At 30.2% G+C, this 18534-nt stretch overlaps 1 protein-coding gene across 1 annotated transcript in view; it reads right to left on the bottom strand.

The window, feature by feature from the left end:
- The window catches only part of LOC111638370 (cyclic AMP-dependent transcription factor ATF-1-like), an 81252-nt gene that overhangs the window by 52835 nt on the left and 9883 nt on the right, over positions 1 to 18534 (bottom strand). Inside the window, exons 2-5 of the mRNA XM_023384070.1 lie at positions 17654 to 17705; positions 11320 to 11508; positions 3123 to 3302; positions 2747 to 2836 (exon numbers count right to left, since the gene is read on the bottom strand). Coding sequence (XP_023239838.1) covers positions 2747 to 2836; positions 3123 to 3302; positions 11320 to 11508; positions 17654 to 17674 — 480 coding nt within the window. The 5' untranslated portion in view covers positions 17675 to 17705. The remainder of the gene's footprint in view (positions 1 to 2746; positions 2837 to 3122; positions 3303 to 11319; positions 11509 to 17653; positions 17706 to 18534) is intronic.

Raw genomic sequence — 18534 nt, 5'->3', positions numbered from 1 at the left:
TCTTGTCAATCTTTTTTCTACTGTTTGTATTGAATAAAGTAATACTTTTCTGCTTGTCAAACACTTTGTGATGGAGCAAAGAACAGTAATGAAATTTAATTGTAAAATTTGTAAAACATCATAAAAATATCAAAAATTTTGTATGGAGATGATTGTTTATCACATTCAAAGGTGTTTCAGTGATGCAAGCAATTTCAAGAAAGGAAGCAATTTCTTGAAGGTGATGCAAGATGATGCTTGTCCCATTTTTTGATGAAGACTATTTTCTTCCATAAAGAATTTATCCCAGCAGGCACCACAATGACTTCCTGCTTCTATATGGATGTGCTGGAACATCTTTGCAACAGGATTCAGCATGTTTGCCCTGAAGGACAAAGCATATTTTTTTTTCTGCTTTATGACAATGCACTAGCCCATTTGGCTGGAATTGTGCAGACAAATGGGCTAGTGCAGCCCATTTTTAGCTCAAAAACAAGCCCAATGCTCATCATCCCCAGTATTTGCCAGACCTTGTGCTGTGTAACTTTCCTCTTTCCATGGCTCAAAATGCACATAAAGAATATGATGATTTAGAAGACATTCAAGCCATTGTGACATAAGAATTGAATAGAATTACAAAAAAGTTTTCAAGCAGCTTTCAATGCTTGTATGAATGTTTCCAACAGTACATCAAGACAGAATGGCTATGTTGAACATCATAAAGATTTAAAAACTTTCTATTTACTTTTGGATTTTTTTAACAATAGTTCCAAACTTTCCAGGTAGATAGTGTATTTAAATGTTCTTTATAAATTCATGATATTATCACTTTCAAGAAACTACTATATTGTTAAAGAAGTACATTTTTAAATATGTATTCAAAATTAATGAATATATCTATTAAAATTATCACCACAATACACAAAAATATACATTTCAAAGGCAAATTTTTTATATAAATCAATACCTGATTCTATAATATAGGGACAAAGATAATTTTAAAATATTTTTCCACTTTGCAAATGACTGTGTATGGGAGTATTGTGATTCCTGTGCTCATGTGTGGTAGTGAAACTTGGATATGGCAGAAGAGTCACAAAAGTCACATTACTGCATGTAAGATGAGATATTTGATAGGAGTGTGTAACATAAGGAAAAGAGACTATGTGAGAAATGAATGAGTGCTGGAAGCATGTGGGGGTGAAAGAGAATATGGTTTAAAATATGGTAAAATTGGCCCTATGATGGTTTCACCATGTTGAGAGAATGAAAGGAAAAGAACTGTTGAAGAGAGTATACATGGGCATGATGGATGGGAAGCAGAGTAGGGAAGACCAAAAAAAGTCTTTGCTGGAAAAGTGAATGAGTATCTGAAAGAACACAAGGTGTTGAGTCAGAAAGAGAATGTGAAGAAGTGTGCTGGAAGAGGCATGAGTGCATCTGAAGCAAAGGAGGTGTGTCTGGACAGGAAGATGTGGAGAAAGTTGCTGAATGGATATTTTATAAGATTATAATCTCCTTTTGTCAGCTGCTCTCCTTTTTTGGATTTTGAGCATAAAAATAAATATATATATGCTGCTTCCACTTTATCTTTTTAATTTTTATTGATTATAATTATCTGTGATAAAGTATAGAGAAGAAGTTAAGCAGTATATTACTTATAATAAAAATTACCATAACTAATTATTATTGTTATCAAAACAAAAAACATTAATATCTCTGAAAACTTGATATTAAAATAAACTTTATTTAAATATTTTACAAAAGGTTGCATATTATGTGGGTTATTTTTTTTTTCAACCTCCACTAACGCACGAAAAAAAATTGGAAGCATGTGAGACAGGGACAGGGTGCACACCTAGTGGGTCGTATATTCCCTCACCACTTAGCATTGTGCCAAGCTATTTTAGACATTTGCTACTGTGCAGTAAACATGTAAACATTGCACCACCACTCCAGTCTCCTGCCAACTGTGAAGTATGAGCAGTAATTTGATTTCTACAGGCCGAAGGGCTGAATGGAGGTGAAATTTATCAAAGGATGTGTAATGTTTATGGCGTGAACTTCATGAGTTACAGATGTGTGCGTGAATGGTGCAGGAAATTCAAACAAGGACATGACAACGTTCATGATGAGGACAGTCAAGGGAGAAGTGTGTGATGACCAACGATTTGGTGGACAAAGTGGATCAATTGGTGTGAGAAAGGTATTGGTTTACAATTGGCTAAATGGCCAGGTGGCAATGATCTTCAACATGGATATACAAAAGTCATGGTATAGTGTCACGCATGAATCAAAAAGGCAATTATGTGGAAAAATAGGTCAAGACTGTAACTACCTTCTACAAATAAAGTGGTTTTGCTCGTCATTCTTGTTTTTTATTCTGGGTCGCTGGAGGTTGAAAAAATAACCCTCGTAAAAAAGTTAAAAATCTGATTTAATTCACGATAATACTTGAAGGCAAACTAAAATTAAATTTAAATTTAATCTTTATAATATCATAATCATTGCCATAATATTTGCTTTTGGCATATACATTATTATATCTAATGGCTGAACTAGCTGTTTTCTCATGTTTTAAAACCCATTCAATAACTCAAACTACATTTCATTTCCTTGATAAAAAATCTATATAATGTATATTTGAGAATAACAATATACACATACAATTGTTATTTTCATACTGTATTGATTAAGTTCAAAATATAACAACAAATCCCAATTTTTCAATAGCACAGGTATCAGAAAAATTAATAAAATACTATACCTGTACAGGATGAACGCCTGCCTCTCCATCTGTACTGTGGATTACAGAACCTTGAGTAACTTTATTCAAAAGTATCACATTCTTAGGCAGCTAGAATGATATATATACATATTCCCCATAAAAATATAAAACTAATCCCAGATAAATTTATTAGTATTATTTTCTACATGGAATATTTTTATTTTCAAATTAAATAAAATAAAAAAGTAAGGAAATGAAATGTAAACTTAAAAATTAAAAGTATTTATAAATAAAATTTTGCATGCATTTTAACTATTCGTTAATAAAACAAAAACAAAAAATACTAAAAAGAAAAAAAATCAAATACAGAGAAACCATAAAAATAGTTTATAACAAAATTTTATATTTTATTTACCTGCATTGATTGCAAAGTATTACCACCAGTAGTTTGAATAACAGACTGTTGATTAGGACCAGGTTGTATGACAGACTGAACATGGACTGGTTGATTAGGAAGAGTTACATGGACAATAGATACTGCACCACCTGGTTGTGGTAGAGCAATAGCTTGAGCTGTAGAACCACCTGATCCTACCTGTTAGAAATTAAAAAGTTTGTTTTAGTCACTGTTATAACTATTTTAATTAATATTACCATCATTAAATACATTGTCACTCTGGAAAACTTAAAAATATGACCACCATTTTGCCAGTTTAAAATTTTTTTTGCTACTTCAAATTATTTATTGCCACCAATTTTACTTAATTAATGCAGGTGCCGATAGCTTATCAGTTTGGCATCTGGAAAGCAAAAGTAACATTTTAAACTCATTTACAAGGAGAAAGCCAGACATTCAGGTCTCAAATTTGAACGAAACTTGATGAGCACATAGCCTTAAGCACAAACAGCTCCTTGTCCAAATAATAGGACAAATGTTTCAAGCATTTCCAAAAAATGGCCTCTGAAAATTTTGTGTTTAGCTTATAAACCTTATTCACTCGACAATAGCCGAGTGAATAAGATGCTATGCACTGAAACTTGAGAAGTGGATCCTATTATTTGGATGATGAGCCATTTGTGTTTAAGACTATGTACTCACCAAGTTTCATTCAAATCAGAGACCCAAACATCTGGCCCTCCCCTTGCTAGCAATAGGAATCATTTTTGAATAATTTTTTAATGAATAATTCTGAATAACACATTTGATCACAATGTTTAAACAGTATTTCACAAGTTCTGTCATGTCAGGTTTTAGCCTACTGAGAAAAGATCAAAGTGAAAAAGTCATCCTAAAAAAATTCCCCAAATTTTCTTTCTGTCGATAAAAAATTCCCCAATCTAAAAATGCTAAATGGCATTGAACAAAACTGCCTTTGGTTCTCAATGTCACTTCCTACTTTTCTGTCTAAACTTGCCACGTGACGTCATGAAATCACTAGGTGTGTGGTGCACGGAACTCTCATTGTACAGAAGCTAAACATTTTGCTGTTTTTCTTTAAGTGTGATTTGTGATTCAAGTTTACACTGAATGTCAAAACAAGCAGACTAGGATTTAATTGCCACTTTCAATCACCAGTATTATTATTTTTTTTATTGCAACCTTAATAAATATATTTGCCAAGTGGTGATTTTGGCTCTATGCAGTGTGACCTGATTAATTAATAATACTTTAGACCAGAGGGTCACCAAACTTTTTTACAGCAGGCCACATAACTGAGAGAATGACGAGCGTGGGCTGCATAACCATTTTGTTCAATGAAGCACATTGAATATAAAAAATAAAGACGACTAACAATTATTTACCAGTGGCTTGCACCCATGGAAGCTGTGGAAGCACCACTTCCCTTGTATTTTCTAAAATATAAATACATAAATAGAATCTCTGGAAATATAAATATAAATACACACATTGCAATTATTTTCATATTTTAATGTACTTTGAATTACAGTAGACCCCTCTATAAAACAGGTTCATGTAATACAGATTCGTATAAAATGGCAAAAAAATTGCGATCGTATTCATATAAAGATGCTAAAAGAGACTCATATAATACAGTAAAACGTCATCGCTGATTCATGTCGCGATAGGATTGGTCGAATCTAGAACAATAGCAGATATTACACAAACCATTGAGTTTAAACAAGCAGTGGACCTACTAAAAACCATTTATTATTTAACGTCCATAAAAATTATATTTATATTAATGATGTCTCCAAAGTTAAGCGAATTTTTCGCAGAAAAATAACTTATCAGGAAACACGCGCCCACTGTTCAATGCACCACTCCACGACAAAAACAAGCTTAAGCAATGGCGTCGTCAAATGGTGCACACTCGATAAGTAATCCTACAATTTTTTGTTTATAGCACAGTTTATATGGATTATTCCCAAAAAATTATACATGTTTTGGAAATGTTGAGTCAAATTAGTCTAGAATCGATTAATTTTATGGAAGAAAACCTTTCAAACAGCTATAGTCCCTAAACTGCATACGTGCTGGGCTGTGATTGAATCATGTATTTAATTAAGTGACTCGTACAACATGGAATTCATAAAACATGAAACATATCTACCGTGTTATAGGGTGAGCTACTGTAATTAAAATTAATATTTTATTATAACTGCATTATGTATTTCTATACATATGAAAAACAATGATAAATTTGTATCTGCATATTCCCAATAGAAGTGCTGTTTTGTCAAATATAAGATAGCTTCCATAGCGAAAATATTTCAATCGTGTAAAGCAGCCAGATTACAAGCATTTGCACATGCACTTTACAGAGCATCAACCTCACATGGTTTAGCTCTTGGATGCTACACACCAAAATATCATATAATGCTTCCAATGACTCTATCCAAGGCCGACACAGCTTCCCTATCATCAAATCAAATGTCACCACAAGCTACTGTTATTTACAAATACACAAACATGATCGCTGCAGCAAGCTCATAAGTGCTTTTCTTAGAAACTTCATTGCAGATACTCACACAAAAAGCACTCTGATATTCAAAGTCACAAAAAGTCGCTGAATGTTCTATTTCATTGATTTTCCTAAATATTAAATTATTACTGTCAGATGCAAAAATCAGACTGGACCAATTTTGACATTTTTATTTACACTTATTTTAATTTTTCTACGTAGTAAGTTTATCTACAATCTATAATATTTCCATATAAATAATTATATTTTAGCTCAATTATGGCACAGTATGGTGGAGGGCCATAGTTTGGTGACCCCTGCTTTAAACAATAACTAAGCTATCTGTTTGTTTATTACATTAAAAAATTGTTCTTACTTTACTAGATCACAACTTTACACAATCAATTTTAATGAGAAATGTTGTTTGGGAACATGCTCTCTAGTCATTGTAGTGTGTAATATTTGGAATCATTTTAAAATTAAAATATAAAACATAATACAAAACAAAATACAAATACAGTAAGCACATAAAAAATTATTTTATCAACAAAAATAATCCATTTGTTATGGCTATAGAACCACCTAATAATTTTCAGACTATTACACCTTGACTTAGAAGCCTGTGGACTAAACAGAATTAAAACACACTCTTCTTTTCTTTTGTATATATACAGTCTAGGTAAATCAAAGAAAATCTAAGAATTTCTTTGCAGACAATCTTAGGCAGTTTTGGAGATAAGGCTGTTGATAAAAGTATAAGCATGTGTCAAGTCACTCAAGAAGAAAGCACTTAACAGTCAACAACTGAGACCTACTCAGACATGTTGCAAGAATACAACTGAAGAACTGCTATACTGGAATCACTTTGCACCAGAAAGTTGCTTCACAGCTATATGCTACCTGATGATAAATTTTATAATCATTAGAAAACATTGAATCAATTGCAAGAGCCATGTTTCTATAAGACAGAACACATCCCATCCTATATATCAGATTCCAAAAGTTAGGAAAGCAATATTTATTATTTAAACCTGCAATATTATAAAATAGAAGTTTCATATCATTATTATCCAAGTACAGAACTTTATATTTGTCATCCTTATCCTTTTTATCATCTTACTATTTATCATTGTAAACTATATTGCTAAAAACATTGTTCTCCATCTGTCTGGATAATTTCACCTTTGAAATTACACACAAATGTCTTATCATCTATGATCAATCAGTTATATCACAATTTAACATTCCTAGCTCCTTTTGAATGCATTTCTTTACCATAGAGCCTTAATTTGTTTCTGATAGTTCTTGATCCGTCAAATAGTCATTGTTAATGAATATACTTAAACCTTTTAAATTACTAACATTTTTATATACTTTTAATTTATCTTCAAAACTGATCAACTCACAAATAATTAATCTTTTTACCCTTTGCTTTATATTTTCCAATTCTAGAAGCATGCTTAATGTTCACGTCTGTAACCTTTAAGTTATTGTTAAAAAGTTCCTGAACATCACATAAGCTATTGTCCATTTTATCATTATCCTCTAACATTGAGATTACAATATTATTTCTTGTTTCTTTATCTTCTAAACTCATTAACTTTCCATGCAAATTATTACTTATTGCATCAATTTCCATAATTGAATTTATCATTTTTAACAAATTTTTTCTCTATCAGTTTCAAGGACAGAGAGCCTGGATTCAAGAACTACCATAGCAGTGTCTATATTTTCAATCCACGCTTGCATTCTATCTAAACACTCTAAAAGAATTTGTAATTTACTATTTGAAGAAGCTTACAATTTCAACAACAGTCAAATTCCTTCTTGAACATTAATCTCCTTTTTGGCACTTATATAAGACAAGATCAGCTGGTTTGTTGACTCACCTGAAACCTTCTCTTCGCGTCTCATTCGTTTTCTTACATTTCATGGAGATCTGTCATGAGATAAAGGCAAAAAGTTTTCCTTTTCTGAGATGGAAATTCTGTCATTTTCCAAGAAAAAAACAAAAATGAGTCATATAACCTCTTACTTGAAACCAATTAACCGAAGTAAAAAATTGTTTCTCAAGTGCAAACGTTTTCAATGCCTCTTCTGGGCTCTTCTTCAGGCATTCTATCCAAACTGTTGCAAAGTGGTTTTTTAAACTTTTGAAGTTCTTTAGAAGGCATTCGAATTTGTATTCGTAATGCGCATGCATTCCAAATTTATTCAAACATCGTGAGCTTATTGTATTTTATTCATGTTTATAATCGTTTGAATTATAAACAGTTCACATTTCGAATCCCTTGGAAGCTCACAATGTTTGAATAAATTTGGAATGCATGCACATTAGGAATACAAATTCGAATGCCTTCTAAAGAAATTCAAAAGTTTAAAAAACCAGTTTGCAACAGTTTGGATAGAATGCCTGAAGAAGAGCCCAGAAGAGGTATCGAAAATGTTTGCACTTCAGAAACAATTTTTTACTCTGGTTAATTGGTTTCAAGTAAGAGGTTTTATATTTCAACCCGATGTGTTAGGAGGTTAAACAAAAATGAGTCAAATCACAAGAGAGCAAAAAATTCATGCCAACAGCCACAATAGTCCATTATGCCTAAAAATATGCATGGATGGATCAAGAAATTCTTATAGCCTGATTTTGTAATGTGTTTGTAGTTCAGGCAAAACTGTATTTTAAATCTAAAAATTTACCAGAAAAGACACTTTTAATTATGGACATTGTGGGGCAATGTCCATAATTACATTGAATACGTTGAATGACTTAGAAGTTGATAAAAATATAAAATGCATCTTTCTTCCTCCCAACACAACCTCTACGATTCAGCTGTTGGATCAGAAAGTGATTGAAAATTTGGAATGTCGCTACCAAAAAGTATTTGTTTAACATTTTATTTCTTGTGATATGGGTATGAATTTGGATGAATTTTGGAAACAATACACTATTAAACATGAAATTTTCAACATCGCCAAAGTGTGGAATAATGTTTCAAATGAAACAGCATCTCAAATTGGAATAAAATTTGGCCATCATATGCACTTAATGAAAGTAACACCAATGAAAACAAACAATTGCTGGATGATGTTTCTTGAATGTATAATGACACTTTTCAAACAGAACAGGATGATGTAAATGACTGGCTGAATATGGATAGCTCAAATTTTGAATGGCAATGAAATAATAGAATGAGTAATAAACAAGGATGTCCTTGCTCGTTATTCATTCAATCAATGGAGAAGCAGATAAAGATGATGATGAAAATGACATAACTAATTCTCAACATTTTAATTGCAAAGGAGATGAAGAAATGTTATCAAAATGCATCAAATCATACAAACAGCAAAATGAAGCAGAACTTCTGAACTTCATTGCAATGTGGCATGTGTGCAACTTAGCAATCACGAAAAAATGCAAAAAAATAGTTTAAAAAAAAGTAAGGTAAAGTATTATTTTTAAGTTATATTCTTAACTTTGATAAAATGTTTTTCAAAAGGTTTTGTAAAAAATAGGTTGTAAGTTATGTATTATGTTAATTAAAACTACAAAAGTATTTCAAAATGTGTTTTAATTATTGTTCCTAGAATTTTCTATAATTTGTCACATCTGGGACTGGGGGTGATGAATTATCAAGTTTCTAATGTACTCAAAAGATTAAATGTATCATCCTTCATTTAGACTATTACATAAAAATGTTCTTAACTAGAAATTATAAAAATTTTACAACACTTTATTTTGCTTTTTCTAATATTAGCTAAAGTTTAATTAAAAGAAGTGTACATGAATCACTTTACTTGGTAAGAATAATCAGTGATTTTTTTATTATTTTGAAAAATAATTTTCACACTATCTATAATTAATATTAAGAATTGTGATATATTTATTATATGTAATTTTCTGAAATAAAAAATATAACAACATAAATTTATCTTAACTAATCATAACCTATAAATAATAAACAAAAAAATCAGGTAAATGTGTAGTTAGGTAAACCAAATGATGCACTTCAGGAATCTCAACAAGTGTACTTTGTATCTTAATATAGGTGTCATTGCTAATAGTTTACAAGATTTCTATCATCAATTGGTTTCTTGATTAATTTCTTAACATTTTATAACTGTTAAGAGTAATTTAATTATTCAGTTTCAAAGATTTGTTTCTTGTTGTTTGACTATTTTTTTTTGAAGTTTATATTTGATATTTTCTTTTTTATTGCTGTAATGGCAGAATTAGTTAAAGGTCAACAGTTTTCTTGGCAAAAGTGTACTTTAAGAAATTTTTTCACTTTTTAGAATCAAATTTTCTTGAAATCAATGTTGACAAGTGAATTTCATCAGGTGTTAAATTTGCCATAAAGTTTGGTTTGCAACCTGTAGATGCAGATTGTTTGAATTGTTATGGTTGTTGTAAATTAATTTATCAAAAGGATCATGATTCTGTTTCTTTTAGATGTTATAAATGCAAGATGAACAGTTTGTCATTTGAAGCATCTTTTAAAAGTAAATTTGGGAAATTTTCTTGGGAAACTAATTTTCTGTTTATTTGGCATCTAATTTGCATAGAATTTATGTTGAGCATGACCTGTTTGGCTACAGGCTTGAGTAGTCAAACAGCTGTTGACTGTGCGAATTTCATACAACACATATATAGTATCATCATAGTATAATTTCATAGTATAATTTGACCTAAATAAAAATTGTCGAAATTGAACACATTGATATAAGCAAAAGGAAAAAATCAGGAGAATGTTTTGACCTGTTTGTTTAGAATACAAGTAAGTTTCATCCAAGAGCAGGACATGTTTCAGTTTGGAAAGAGTCAGAAATTGTATCTTTAGCCCTGAAAGTAAGTAACAATAAATCTGAAAATCGTGAGAGAAAGAATGTAGACGTGTGTTAAGAATGCAGAAAAAGTTTCTATGATGGGAAAGGATGACATTACAAAAGAATTAGCAGAATCATGTTCTATACCGAAGAAATTGAAGAAAAGAAAAGAAAAATATGTTAAATTGTGAGTGAAAGTATTTGAAAGGTCTGATGTTTAAATATTAAGTTAAATACATTCGAGAATACTTGCATCTGAAGATGGCCTATCACATTAGGTCAAAAAGTTAATGTTTCTTTAATAAATGTTTTCTCAGCATCAGGTGTTGGATGATTTATTATATTTGATTGGAAATTTTTTCTTTAAAAGCTGGTGTAGTTAGTAGGCGCCATCTTGTTTGTGGACATAGCATTCACAAACAAGATGGCAACCGGAAATACTGCCATCAGGTTCATTAACTACACATTTATCTATATCAGTGTTTCTCAACGGGGGCAATATCGCCCCATGTGGGCATTTTTCCATGTTGAGGGTGCGATTAGTAACAATTTATATTTTAGGGGACGAAAAACAATTTTCTGGGCGATATAGTAAAACATTATATTAAGAATAATTAGATATTTTATTTGTTATATTGTACAATAATTAAACAAATAACATTATACTAGTCACTAGTCTATTCAATGCAGTACGAACTTGGCGTTAGCCTTGGCCCTCGGCATTAGAATTTTGAAGTGAAGAGAGCGATACTATGTAACGGTTTTATTGAAGGGGGTGATACTACGTTGAAGGGGGTGACGATTCGTTAGAGGTTGAGAAACACTGATCTATATAATTAAATAAATTGAAAATATTTTTATTACTGCCTTTCGAACTTGATTCACTTGACTTGGTGTTGTAAAAAGAACGGCTCCATTAGACCTAACTTGTGATCCAGATGATGATACAGGTAAATTATCTCTGTCGCCACCAGGTGAAGTTGGAGACGATAATGCTCTATCTCCAATATGTAAAGTACTTCCTTGTTCATCTACTAAACTATCCATATCATTCTAAAAATAAAAAATTAAATATTTTTATTTGTACTATTATTTTTAAAATTAATAATTAATTATTAAATAGAAAATTATAAATTTTAAACAACTTTTAGTTTAATTTTTCTAAAATACTTACAATTATTTCTTCATATTTTAATTATGCATCATTCAAAAAATGAATCTAACAGTTTTTAACAATTATTTTTAATTAACACTGTAATATATTGATAAAAATGCACAAAAAATAAAGTAAAATTTAGCTTTTCTAGTTTGCGTGCCAGATTATGATAATTATTGTAGTTTGTATTAGGATCAAATAATAAAATTAAGTTTCTATAAATATCAGATTAAAATCTTTAAAATTTAAAGAAATTTTCAAAATAAAAATACTGTTACAAAATCTTAAAGTTAAAAAAGTAGAATGTTCTTATTCAAAAAGTAAATATAAAAATATATAGTTTTCAAACCGCACATTTTGACTACTATTTAAATGTATCATGAATCGTTTAAACCAGTGGTGCCCGAACTTTTCAACTGGCAAGCCAAATTGTACATAAGTCATAAGTAGATGAGCCACAAATATTTCATTTATTTACATACTATACACAAATATTTCATATACTCCACATATACTAAAAATAGGCCTATTTATAAGCAATTTGTCAAATATATTTGCAAGCTGGGTTAATGTGTGCTGTGGGATAGGTTTGGTCTAGAGACTGTAGTTCGGACACCAGTGCTTCAAACCAATAAAGTGCTAAATGTTATGATTTATTAACTTTTTTATATATAAATGATTGGAGAAATAATAACTGAATGACTAATATCTAGTTCTATTAGTAGAAGCACAATCCATTTCAACATTACCAATTAAATTGTTGCAAATCCTATTTATCTAACAGAATTAAATGTAACATTAGCTTTCTCTATTTAGAAATATTAATAAAAATTGATTCTTCAAAATCACCATAAAAAATTATATTATTATAAAAATTGCAATTATGCTGTTGGTTAGGTGTATGAAAATCAATTTACCAGAAAGAGCCAGATTTAAATCATGGTCAGAATGAATTGTATCCTTCTACCTGAAAGTAAGAAAATCCATTATCAATTTTATACATAACTGTTTTTACAAATTTCCTCTGTAGCCAATACATAATAAAAAATCCAAGTATACTTCTGCATGAATATCCTGTATATACACACATAATATACCTAAAATATAGTTAATAGACTATTGGTTTGATTATATATTCACTCATATTAAAAATTTGAGTGTTCTTATGCTAATTCTAAATGTTACTTTTTTAAATTAAATTTTTTTCATATTTATATTCACATTAAAAAATATCCAATATAAATTTTTAATAATTAACCATATCAAATTTAGTATATGTCCAATAATTATTGGATATATTAGTCATCATAAGTAATAACTATTTAATAATCATAGCATTAGAGAACCATCATAAAAAAACAATCATATACTGTATTAGGAAACTTTTGTTATGACAGCAAACTGACAAAGTATCTAATTTTAAAATAAACCAACAATGAGTTGCTCAACTTTCCCAGCAACATTTAAAATTTTGTTGGCACCATCTGTTATCATATTTTATTTAAAAAACCTGTTATATCTTTAACTATTATAAAATGCCTAATTTTGAGGATAGAGATACATTTTATAAAAAATTGTAAATGCTAATAATAAGTAAAATCATCATTAAATCTGACCCTACTGGGGATACTTACGACCCCCATTATCTCCCAACTTCCTTGACCTTTAATCACGAAAATTTAATAGCATCAATCCCCTTTAATAAACAAACCCATCTGCAAAATTTCAGAAATTTTTGACAAAATGCACAGGAGTTAAAAAAGCTTCAAAGTGGGTGAACAAAATCGTGCCCCCCCCATACACACTAAAACAAACCCTCAGATTTTTTTGCATTTCTTGACATTTTAAGGTGTCCTAAGTCCAAAAATGAAAAAATCTGGAGGGTCATTGTTTGACCAATCGTCGTACTTTTCCTCTGTTATATATAACAGTTGGGAAAGGAAAAGTGTGTATATCAGTTTAGTACATCATACAGTAACTTAAATTATAATTTTATAATTTCCTGAAAAATTCTAAATATGTGATGAATTCACTAGAATATATGTTTCTTCCTCCCCCTCAACATAAAAATGTTTTTCTGATATGATAACAATATAAATTTACAGTATATGTAAAAAACAATTATTTTATTATGTTGATAATGATGCTCTAAAGCAGTGCTCTTCTCATGCACAGCACACTTAAGCACTTCCCAAAATTCTATGACACACCACTAGTAAAAATATACAAAAAATACAGGTTACAAAGTACAACACACCAAAAATGACTAATTTACTGTTTTTTTTACTTGTGATAATATAAAAATATTTAAAACTAGCAATTATTTATTGTGACATTGTCATAATGCCAGGCTGCAATTTTTAATCATATTTTTAATTTATTTAATTTAAAATATATGCTCTCCATCTCAAATTAGTAGTGTCTTGCCCTCATACATCATACTTTTCCTTTAACAGTAGAATCATGCCAGTCATCTATCTAACATCTTTCAGGGGAAAAGTTTTGAATTGAAATATTGATAACATGGCTCCCAGTTTTCATTGAAAGTTCATATATAGTTAATTGGGAGCTCCTGTCCCTAAGGTTTCTATATCTGGTCACATCTATCTAACTACATTCTCAAGATTACAGAAAGACAGACAGATGGACAGACGACAGTAGGAATTTATACATCTACAATTTTTTCAAACTGCAGTCCAATTAGCTTTTAATTGCTATTCTTATTTCATTTTTTAACAATCAGAAACCATCCAGGACAAAGTATCATGCAGTCCTAGCATGAAAAGCACATGATTGGGATCTTGTGATGGTAGATACACATGGCAGACACATCATCTACTTGTCACTTCACAAAAATTGAGATGGCAACTGTAACTTGTAACTCAGCAAATTTACATGTGTACAGATTCTGAAATATGACTGCAAAGATATAAAATGTTGAAGCTTGTTAGAATTCCTTCTGTCACAAGTGTCAATTGCAAGAAATATGTAGGACAAATTATTGTCCCTTTTGAATCAAAATGTATTTATCATATCATATGCCCAACATAAATGCTGTGCTTTTCCTTCTCTTAGAGGTATTGTGTGCTACAGCATACATAGCATCATCTTGTGGCACACAGATTAGAACTCTGCTCTAAAGTCAGATATATATGGATGGTAAAATTAAGGCAACAATGAATATTGACTGCTGCCACCAATTACCTTTTTGACCTTGACAATAAAAATGGGCAATTGGTTGAACTTGTTGACATTCAATGTTATCTTAATTTTGCAATTTCTGTACGTCTGTCTTAAAGCAGGCTGTATTCTTATTTTCTCTTTTGACATATCAAAAATAATATTCTTGTATGTAGGACAAATTTTTATCTTACAATAAAAGCATCACAAATTTCATGGATTTGTTTCATAAAATAAAAAAATATCAAATATACTCCTAAATAGTTTTTTATTTCTGAAAGGAGCAAAAGTCAGTAGTTGAAACAATCTTTATATAATCTTCAACAATCTTCAATAAACTTTTAAGTTCTAAAACAAGCAATGAAATGAAGGCTTCCTGTTCTAAGTGAATTGAGAATAGAGTGATGTTCATACTACAGAAAATTGTAATGAAAAAGGGATATAACTATTCAATCAAAAATTTAACAGTAAACTGAGATCCATTAATTTTATAAAATAAGAAAAAACAAATTTTTAATTAGTTATTTTTTATTCTAATTAACAATTTCATCTTTTTATAATTGCTGAATTATTAAAATTAGAAATTAAACACTATTACATAAAAGTAGTTTATCCTATTATTAATCCACAACTGTAAAATTATATGGCTTCAGAATGGTGAAAAAAACTATTTCAAAATGGATTCTGGTGTATTTTCTTATTAAAGATTGTAGCATTATTTCTGCAGATAGCTACAATTGGTCATCCATATTCAGTAAACAAGATCAACAAGGCAGCTAAGGAGACAAATTCCCAACTTTTTGACAATTTTCAACAAATTCCATGACTTTTTCCAAACACTAATGAAAATCCCTGATTTTCCAGGTGCATAAGAACTCTGAATATAACAAGTCAATTAATAAAAACACAGCAAATTTTTTTCTATCAATTACTGGAAAGTCTTCACCACCTTTAAACATTTAAACACCCAGCATATAGACCCGATTTAGTGATGAGTGATTTCCACCTCTTTCCTGAACAGAAAAAGTGGCTAGCAGGGCAGAGGTTCGAGACTAATGATGATCTTAAAAACAACATTAGGGCCCATCTCAAGTCATTGGCGGCAACATTCTATGACAAGGGGATGAAAAAGCACATCCACAGATATGACAAATGCCTCAATCTTTGTGGTGATTATGTCAAAAAGTAACCTAAGTTTTGGTAATAAATTCATTTTGTTATTTACACTTGTCTTTTTTTTATGGACAATCAGAGCTTGAAAAGAAAAAACAGTCTACGTATTTTAGATGTAGTCCAAAAAAGGAAGACAAATTAACATCCAATTGATGGTGCCACCAGAGAGCAGAGTGCTTAAAAACCAGACTTCTTGCCATTCTATGTTAAAAATATAAGAGCACAGAACAATTTAACTTTTATAAATATCCTAAAACTAAGTTCATTCAATGCAAAAAATATGTCATATAGGCTACATACATAAAAAAAAAAGCCTACAAAATATTAATCAATTTTAAAGTTACATCATCTATTCACATTTTTAACCAATTGAACTATCACAGAATGATCAGAAAATATACAGTAGAGTCCCGAAAACTCAGCACTCGATAACCCGCAGTCTGGATAACTTGGCCACACCCTGGCAGGGCAAAAAAACCCCTAGTTAATTTTCATTATAGACAGCTTTATACTTCATAAAGTATTTTTCTGAGGTATGTCTAGGTAAATTACTGTACACTGTGTATTCATTAATTTTCATTTTCATGTAGTAAAGGCTCTATGCCTTCATAAAGTATGCACTTTTCCTTTGTTTAAGGGTATTCGAGCAGTTTATTCTCTGTTGTATTCTCAAGCAAACAATACATACAAGTACAGTACAGTATTTCTGAGGAAACACTCTTACTTATTCTTTTTTAACCCCATTCCCAATAACCCGGCATTTTCACAAACTTGGCCACCCTTCGGTCCATATTAGGCCGAGTTTTCAGGACTCTACTGTATTAGTAAACAGTATGTTATCTCACTATTACATACTAAGTGGCTCTAGTTAAATTTTAAGTGCTTGTATACAATAATTTTTATTGTCAGATTAAAAAAACTTCAAAAATTATATACAAACATCGCTAGACCCGATACATAATAATACTAAACACCAACCAAATTATCAAAAATTATAACTATTAAAAAAACTTGTTTTTGATTCAAACAATCAATGCATATCTAATGAAAATTTCAAATTAGATATTACAATTTTTAAAAGAGACAATAAATTCATTTTTCTTAATACATTCTCTTAATAAGATTTAACAGGCTACATAAGAAACCAGTTAATAGTCTGCAAATATCATGCACTTTATGGTCATATTTGCACTATAGTGTGTGATAAGATTAAAATAGCTGCCAATGCCTCTCTTATCTATGTTCTTTATCACAGCTGATTCTGTCTGTACAGACAATCATATGCAGTTGGCACACTTTGCTTACAAGCCTCACAAAATAATTAGAACATATTTAAAAAAAAACTATTTTTATATAAAAATTCAAAAAATTCTTAATTGATTTCAGTGTTTTTAGCATCTTGGTATCTGTGTGATTTACACACACTATATCCACTTTGAGTTTACCTTGGTTACACAAACTACATATGAAATCATGAAAATCTGAAAATAATTAATAACTGCTATTGTTCTTACACATTGAGAATATAAAAATATCCAGATATACATTTTTTCATTTGAAATGGCATTTTAAAAAGATGATGACTGATATGCTAAATGTTTGTTTCAATAAATATTACCAAACATATTTTAAATTTATGCATAATTTTAGATATTAACTTTTAAATTAAAACAGAAAATTAATATTTACCCTAAGATTGATTTCAAACATCTTTGGTAATTTCAATTGTCTTCTTCAAGTTCTACAAGTATAGAAGTAAACAAGTTCAGAAGAAACAAAGAAAATATTTTTAAAAAATGAGAGAGAGAGAGAGAGAGAAAGCTGGTTTATTTGTTCATACAATAAAATCAATCTTAGAAACAAACTGCCTAAGCTTGTATTTTAACTTCATTCTTTATTAATTGATGTAATGCACATTTAGAATTGCTTTCTCTTCAGTCAAGAACCATCTGCAAACATGAAATTTCTCTAGGCTTATTCACATTTTTTACCAGACACTTGCCCTCTGGTGTTTTAAAAACAGCTATTTTATCTAGGTCACTTCTGTCAAGGTTCATATATGTACTGAATATGTATGGACCTTTGTTTGGATCTATCTTTACAAATAAATTTATTGGAAAACATTGGACACTGTCCATTTATAATGTTTTCAAAACAAAAAGTAGGAAGTTATAATTGCTGAATTTAAACAAACTTTTTAAATCAAGATGACTCAAATATTTATGTACCAGCAGACCCCGCCATGCGTTGTTGTGGCTCAAAATGTATCTATTATAAATTTATAACACTTCCCCGTGGGGGGGAATTTTTCGAAAAATTTCTTCTTAGTGTACATTCTGTTGACGTACCCTATTAAAACGCAATCAAAAATGCAAAAAACCGCATCTAAAATAGTATAAATAGAAGCAGAGTTCTTTACGGTAAGCCTTAATCCTAACCATCTCCCTTCAGTGGGGTTGAATTTCGACAGGTGTACTATATAAAAACACGTGCGTATTCGAATGCAGCATTGTGTCAAAATTTCAAAGGAATCGGTAGGAACAAACGAACATTACATTTTTATTTATATA

The sequence above is a fragment of the Centruroides sculpturatus genome, unplaced genomic scaffold (genome assembly GCF_000671375.1).
Source record: "Centruroides sculpturatus isolate CEXI.00-Female unplaced genomic scaffold, Cexi_2.0 scaffold1141, whole genome shotgun sequence".
NCBI classification, from domain to species: domain Eukaryota; kingdom Metazoa; phylum Arthropoda; class Arachnida; order Scorpiones; family Buthidae; genus Centruroides; species Centruroides sculpturatus.
This window is presented reverse-complemented; position numbering and strand designations above follow the sequence as displayed.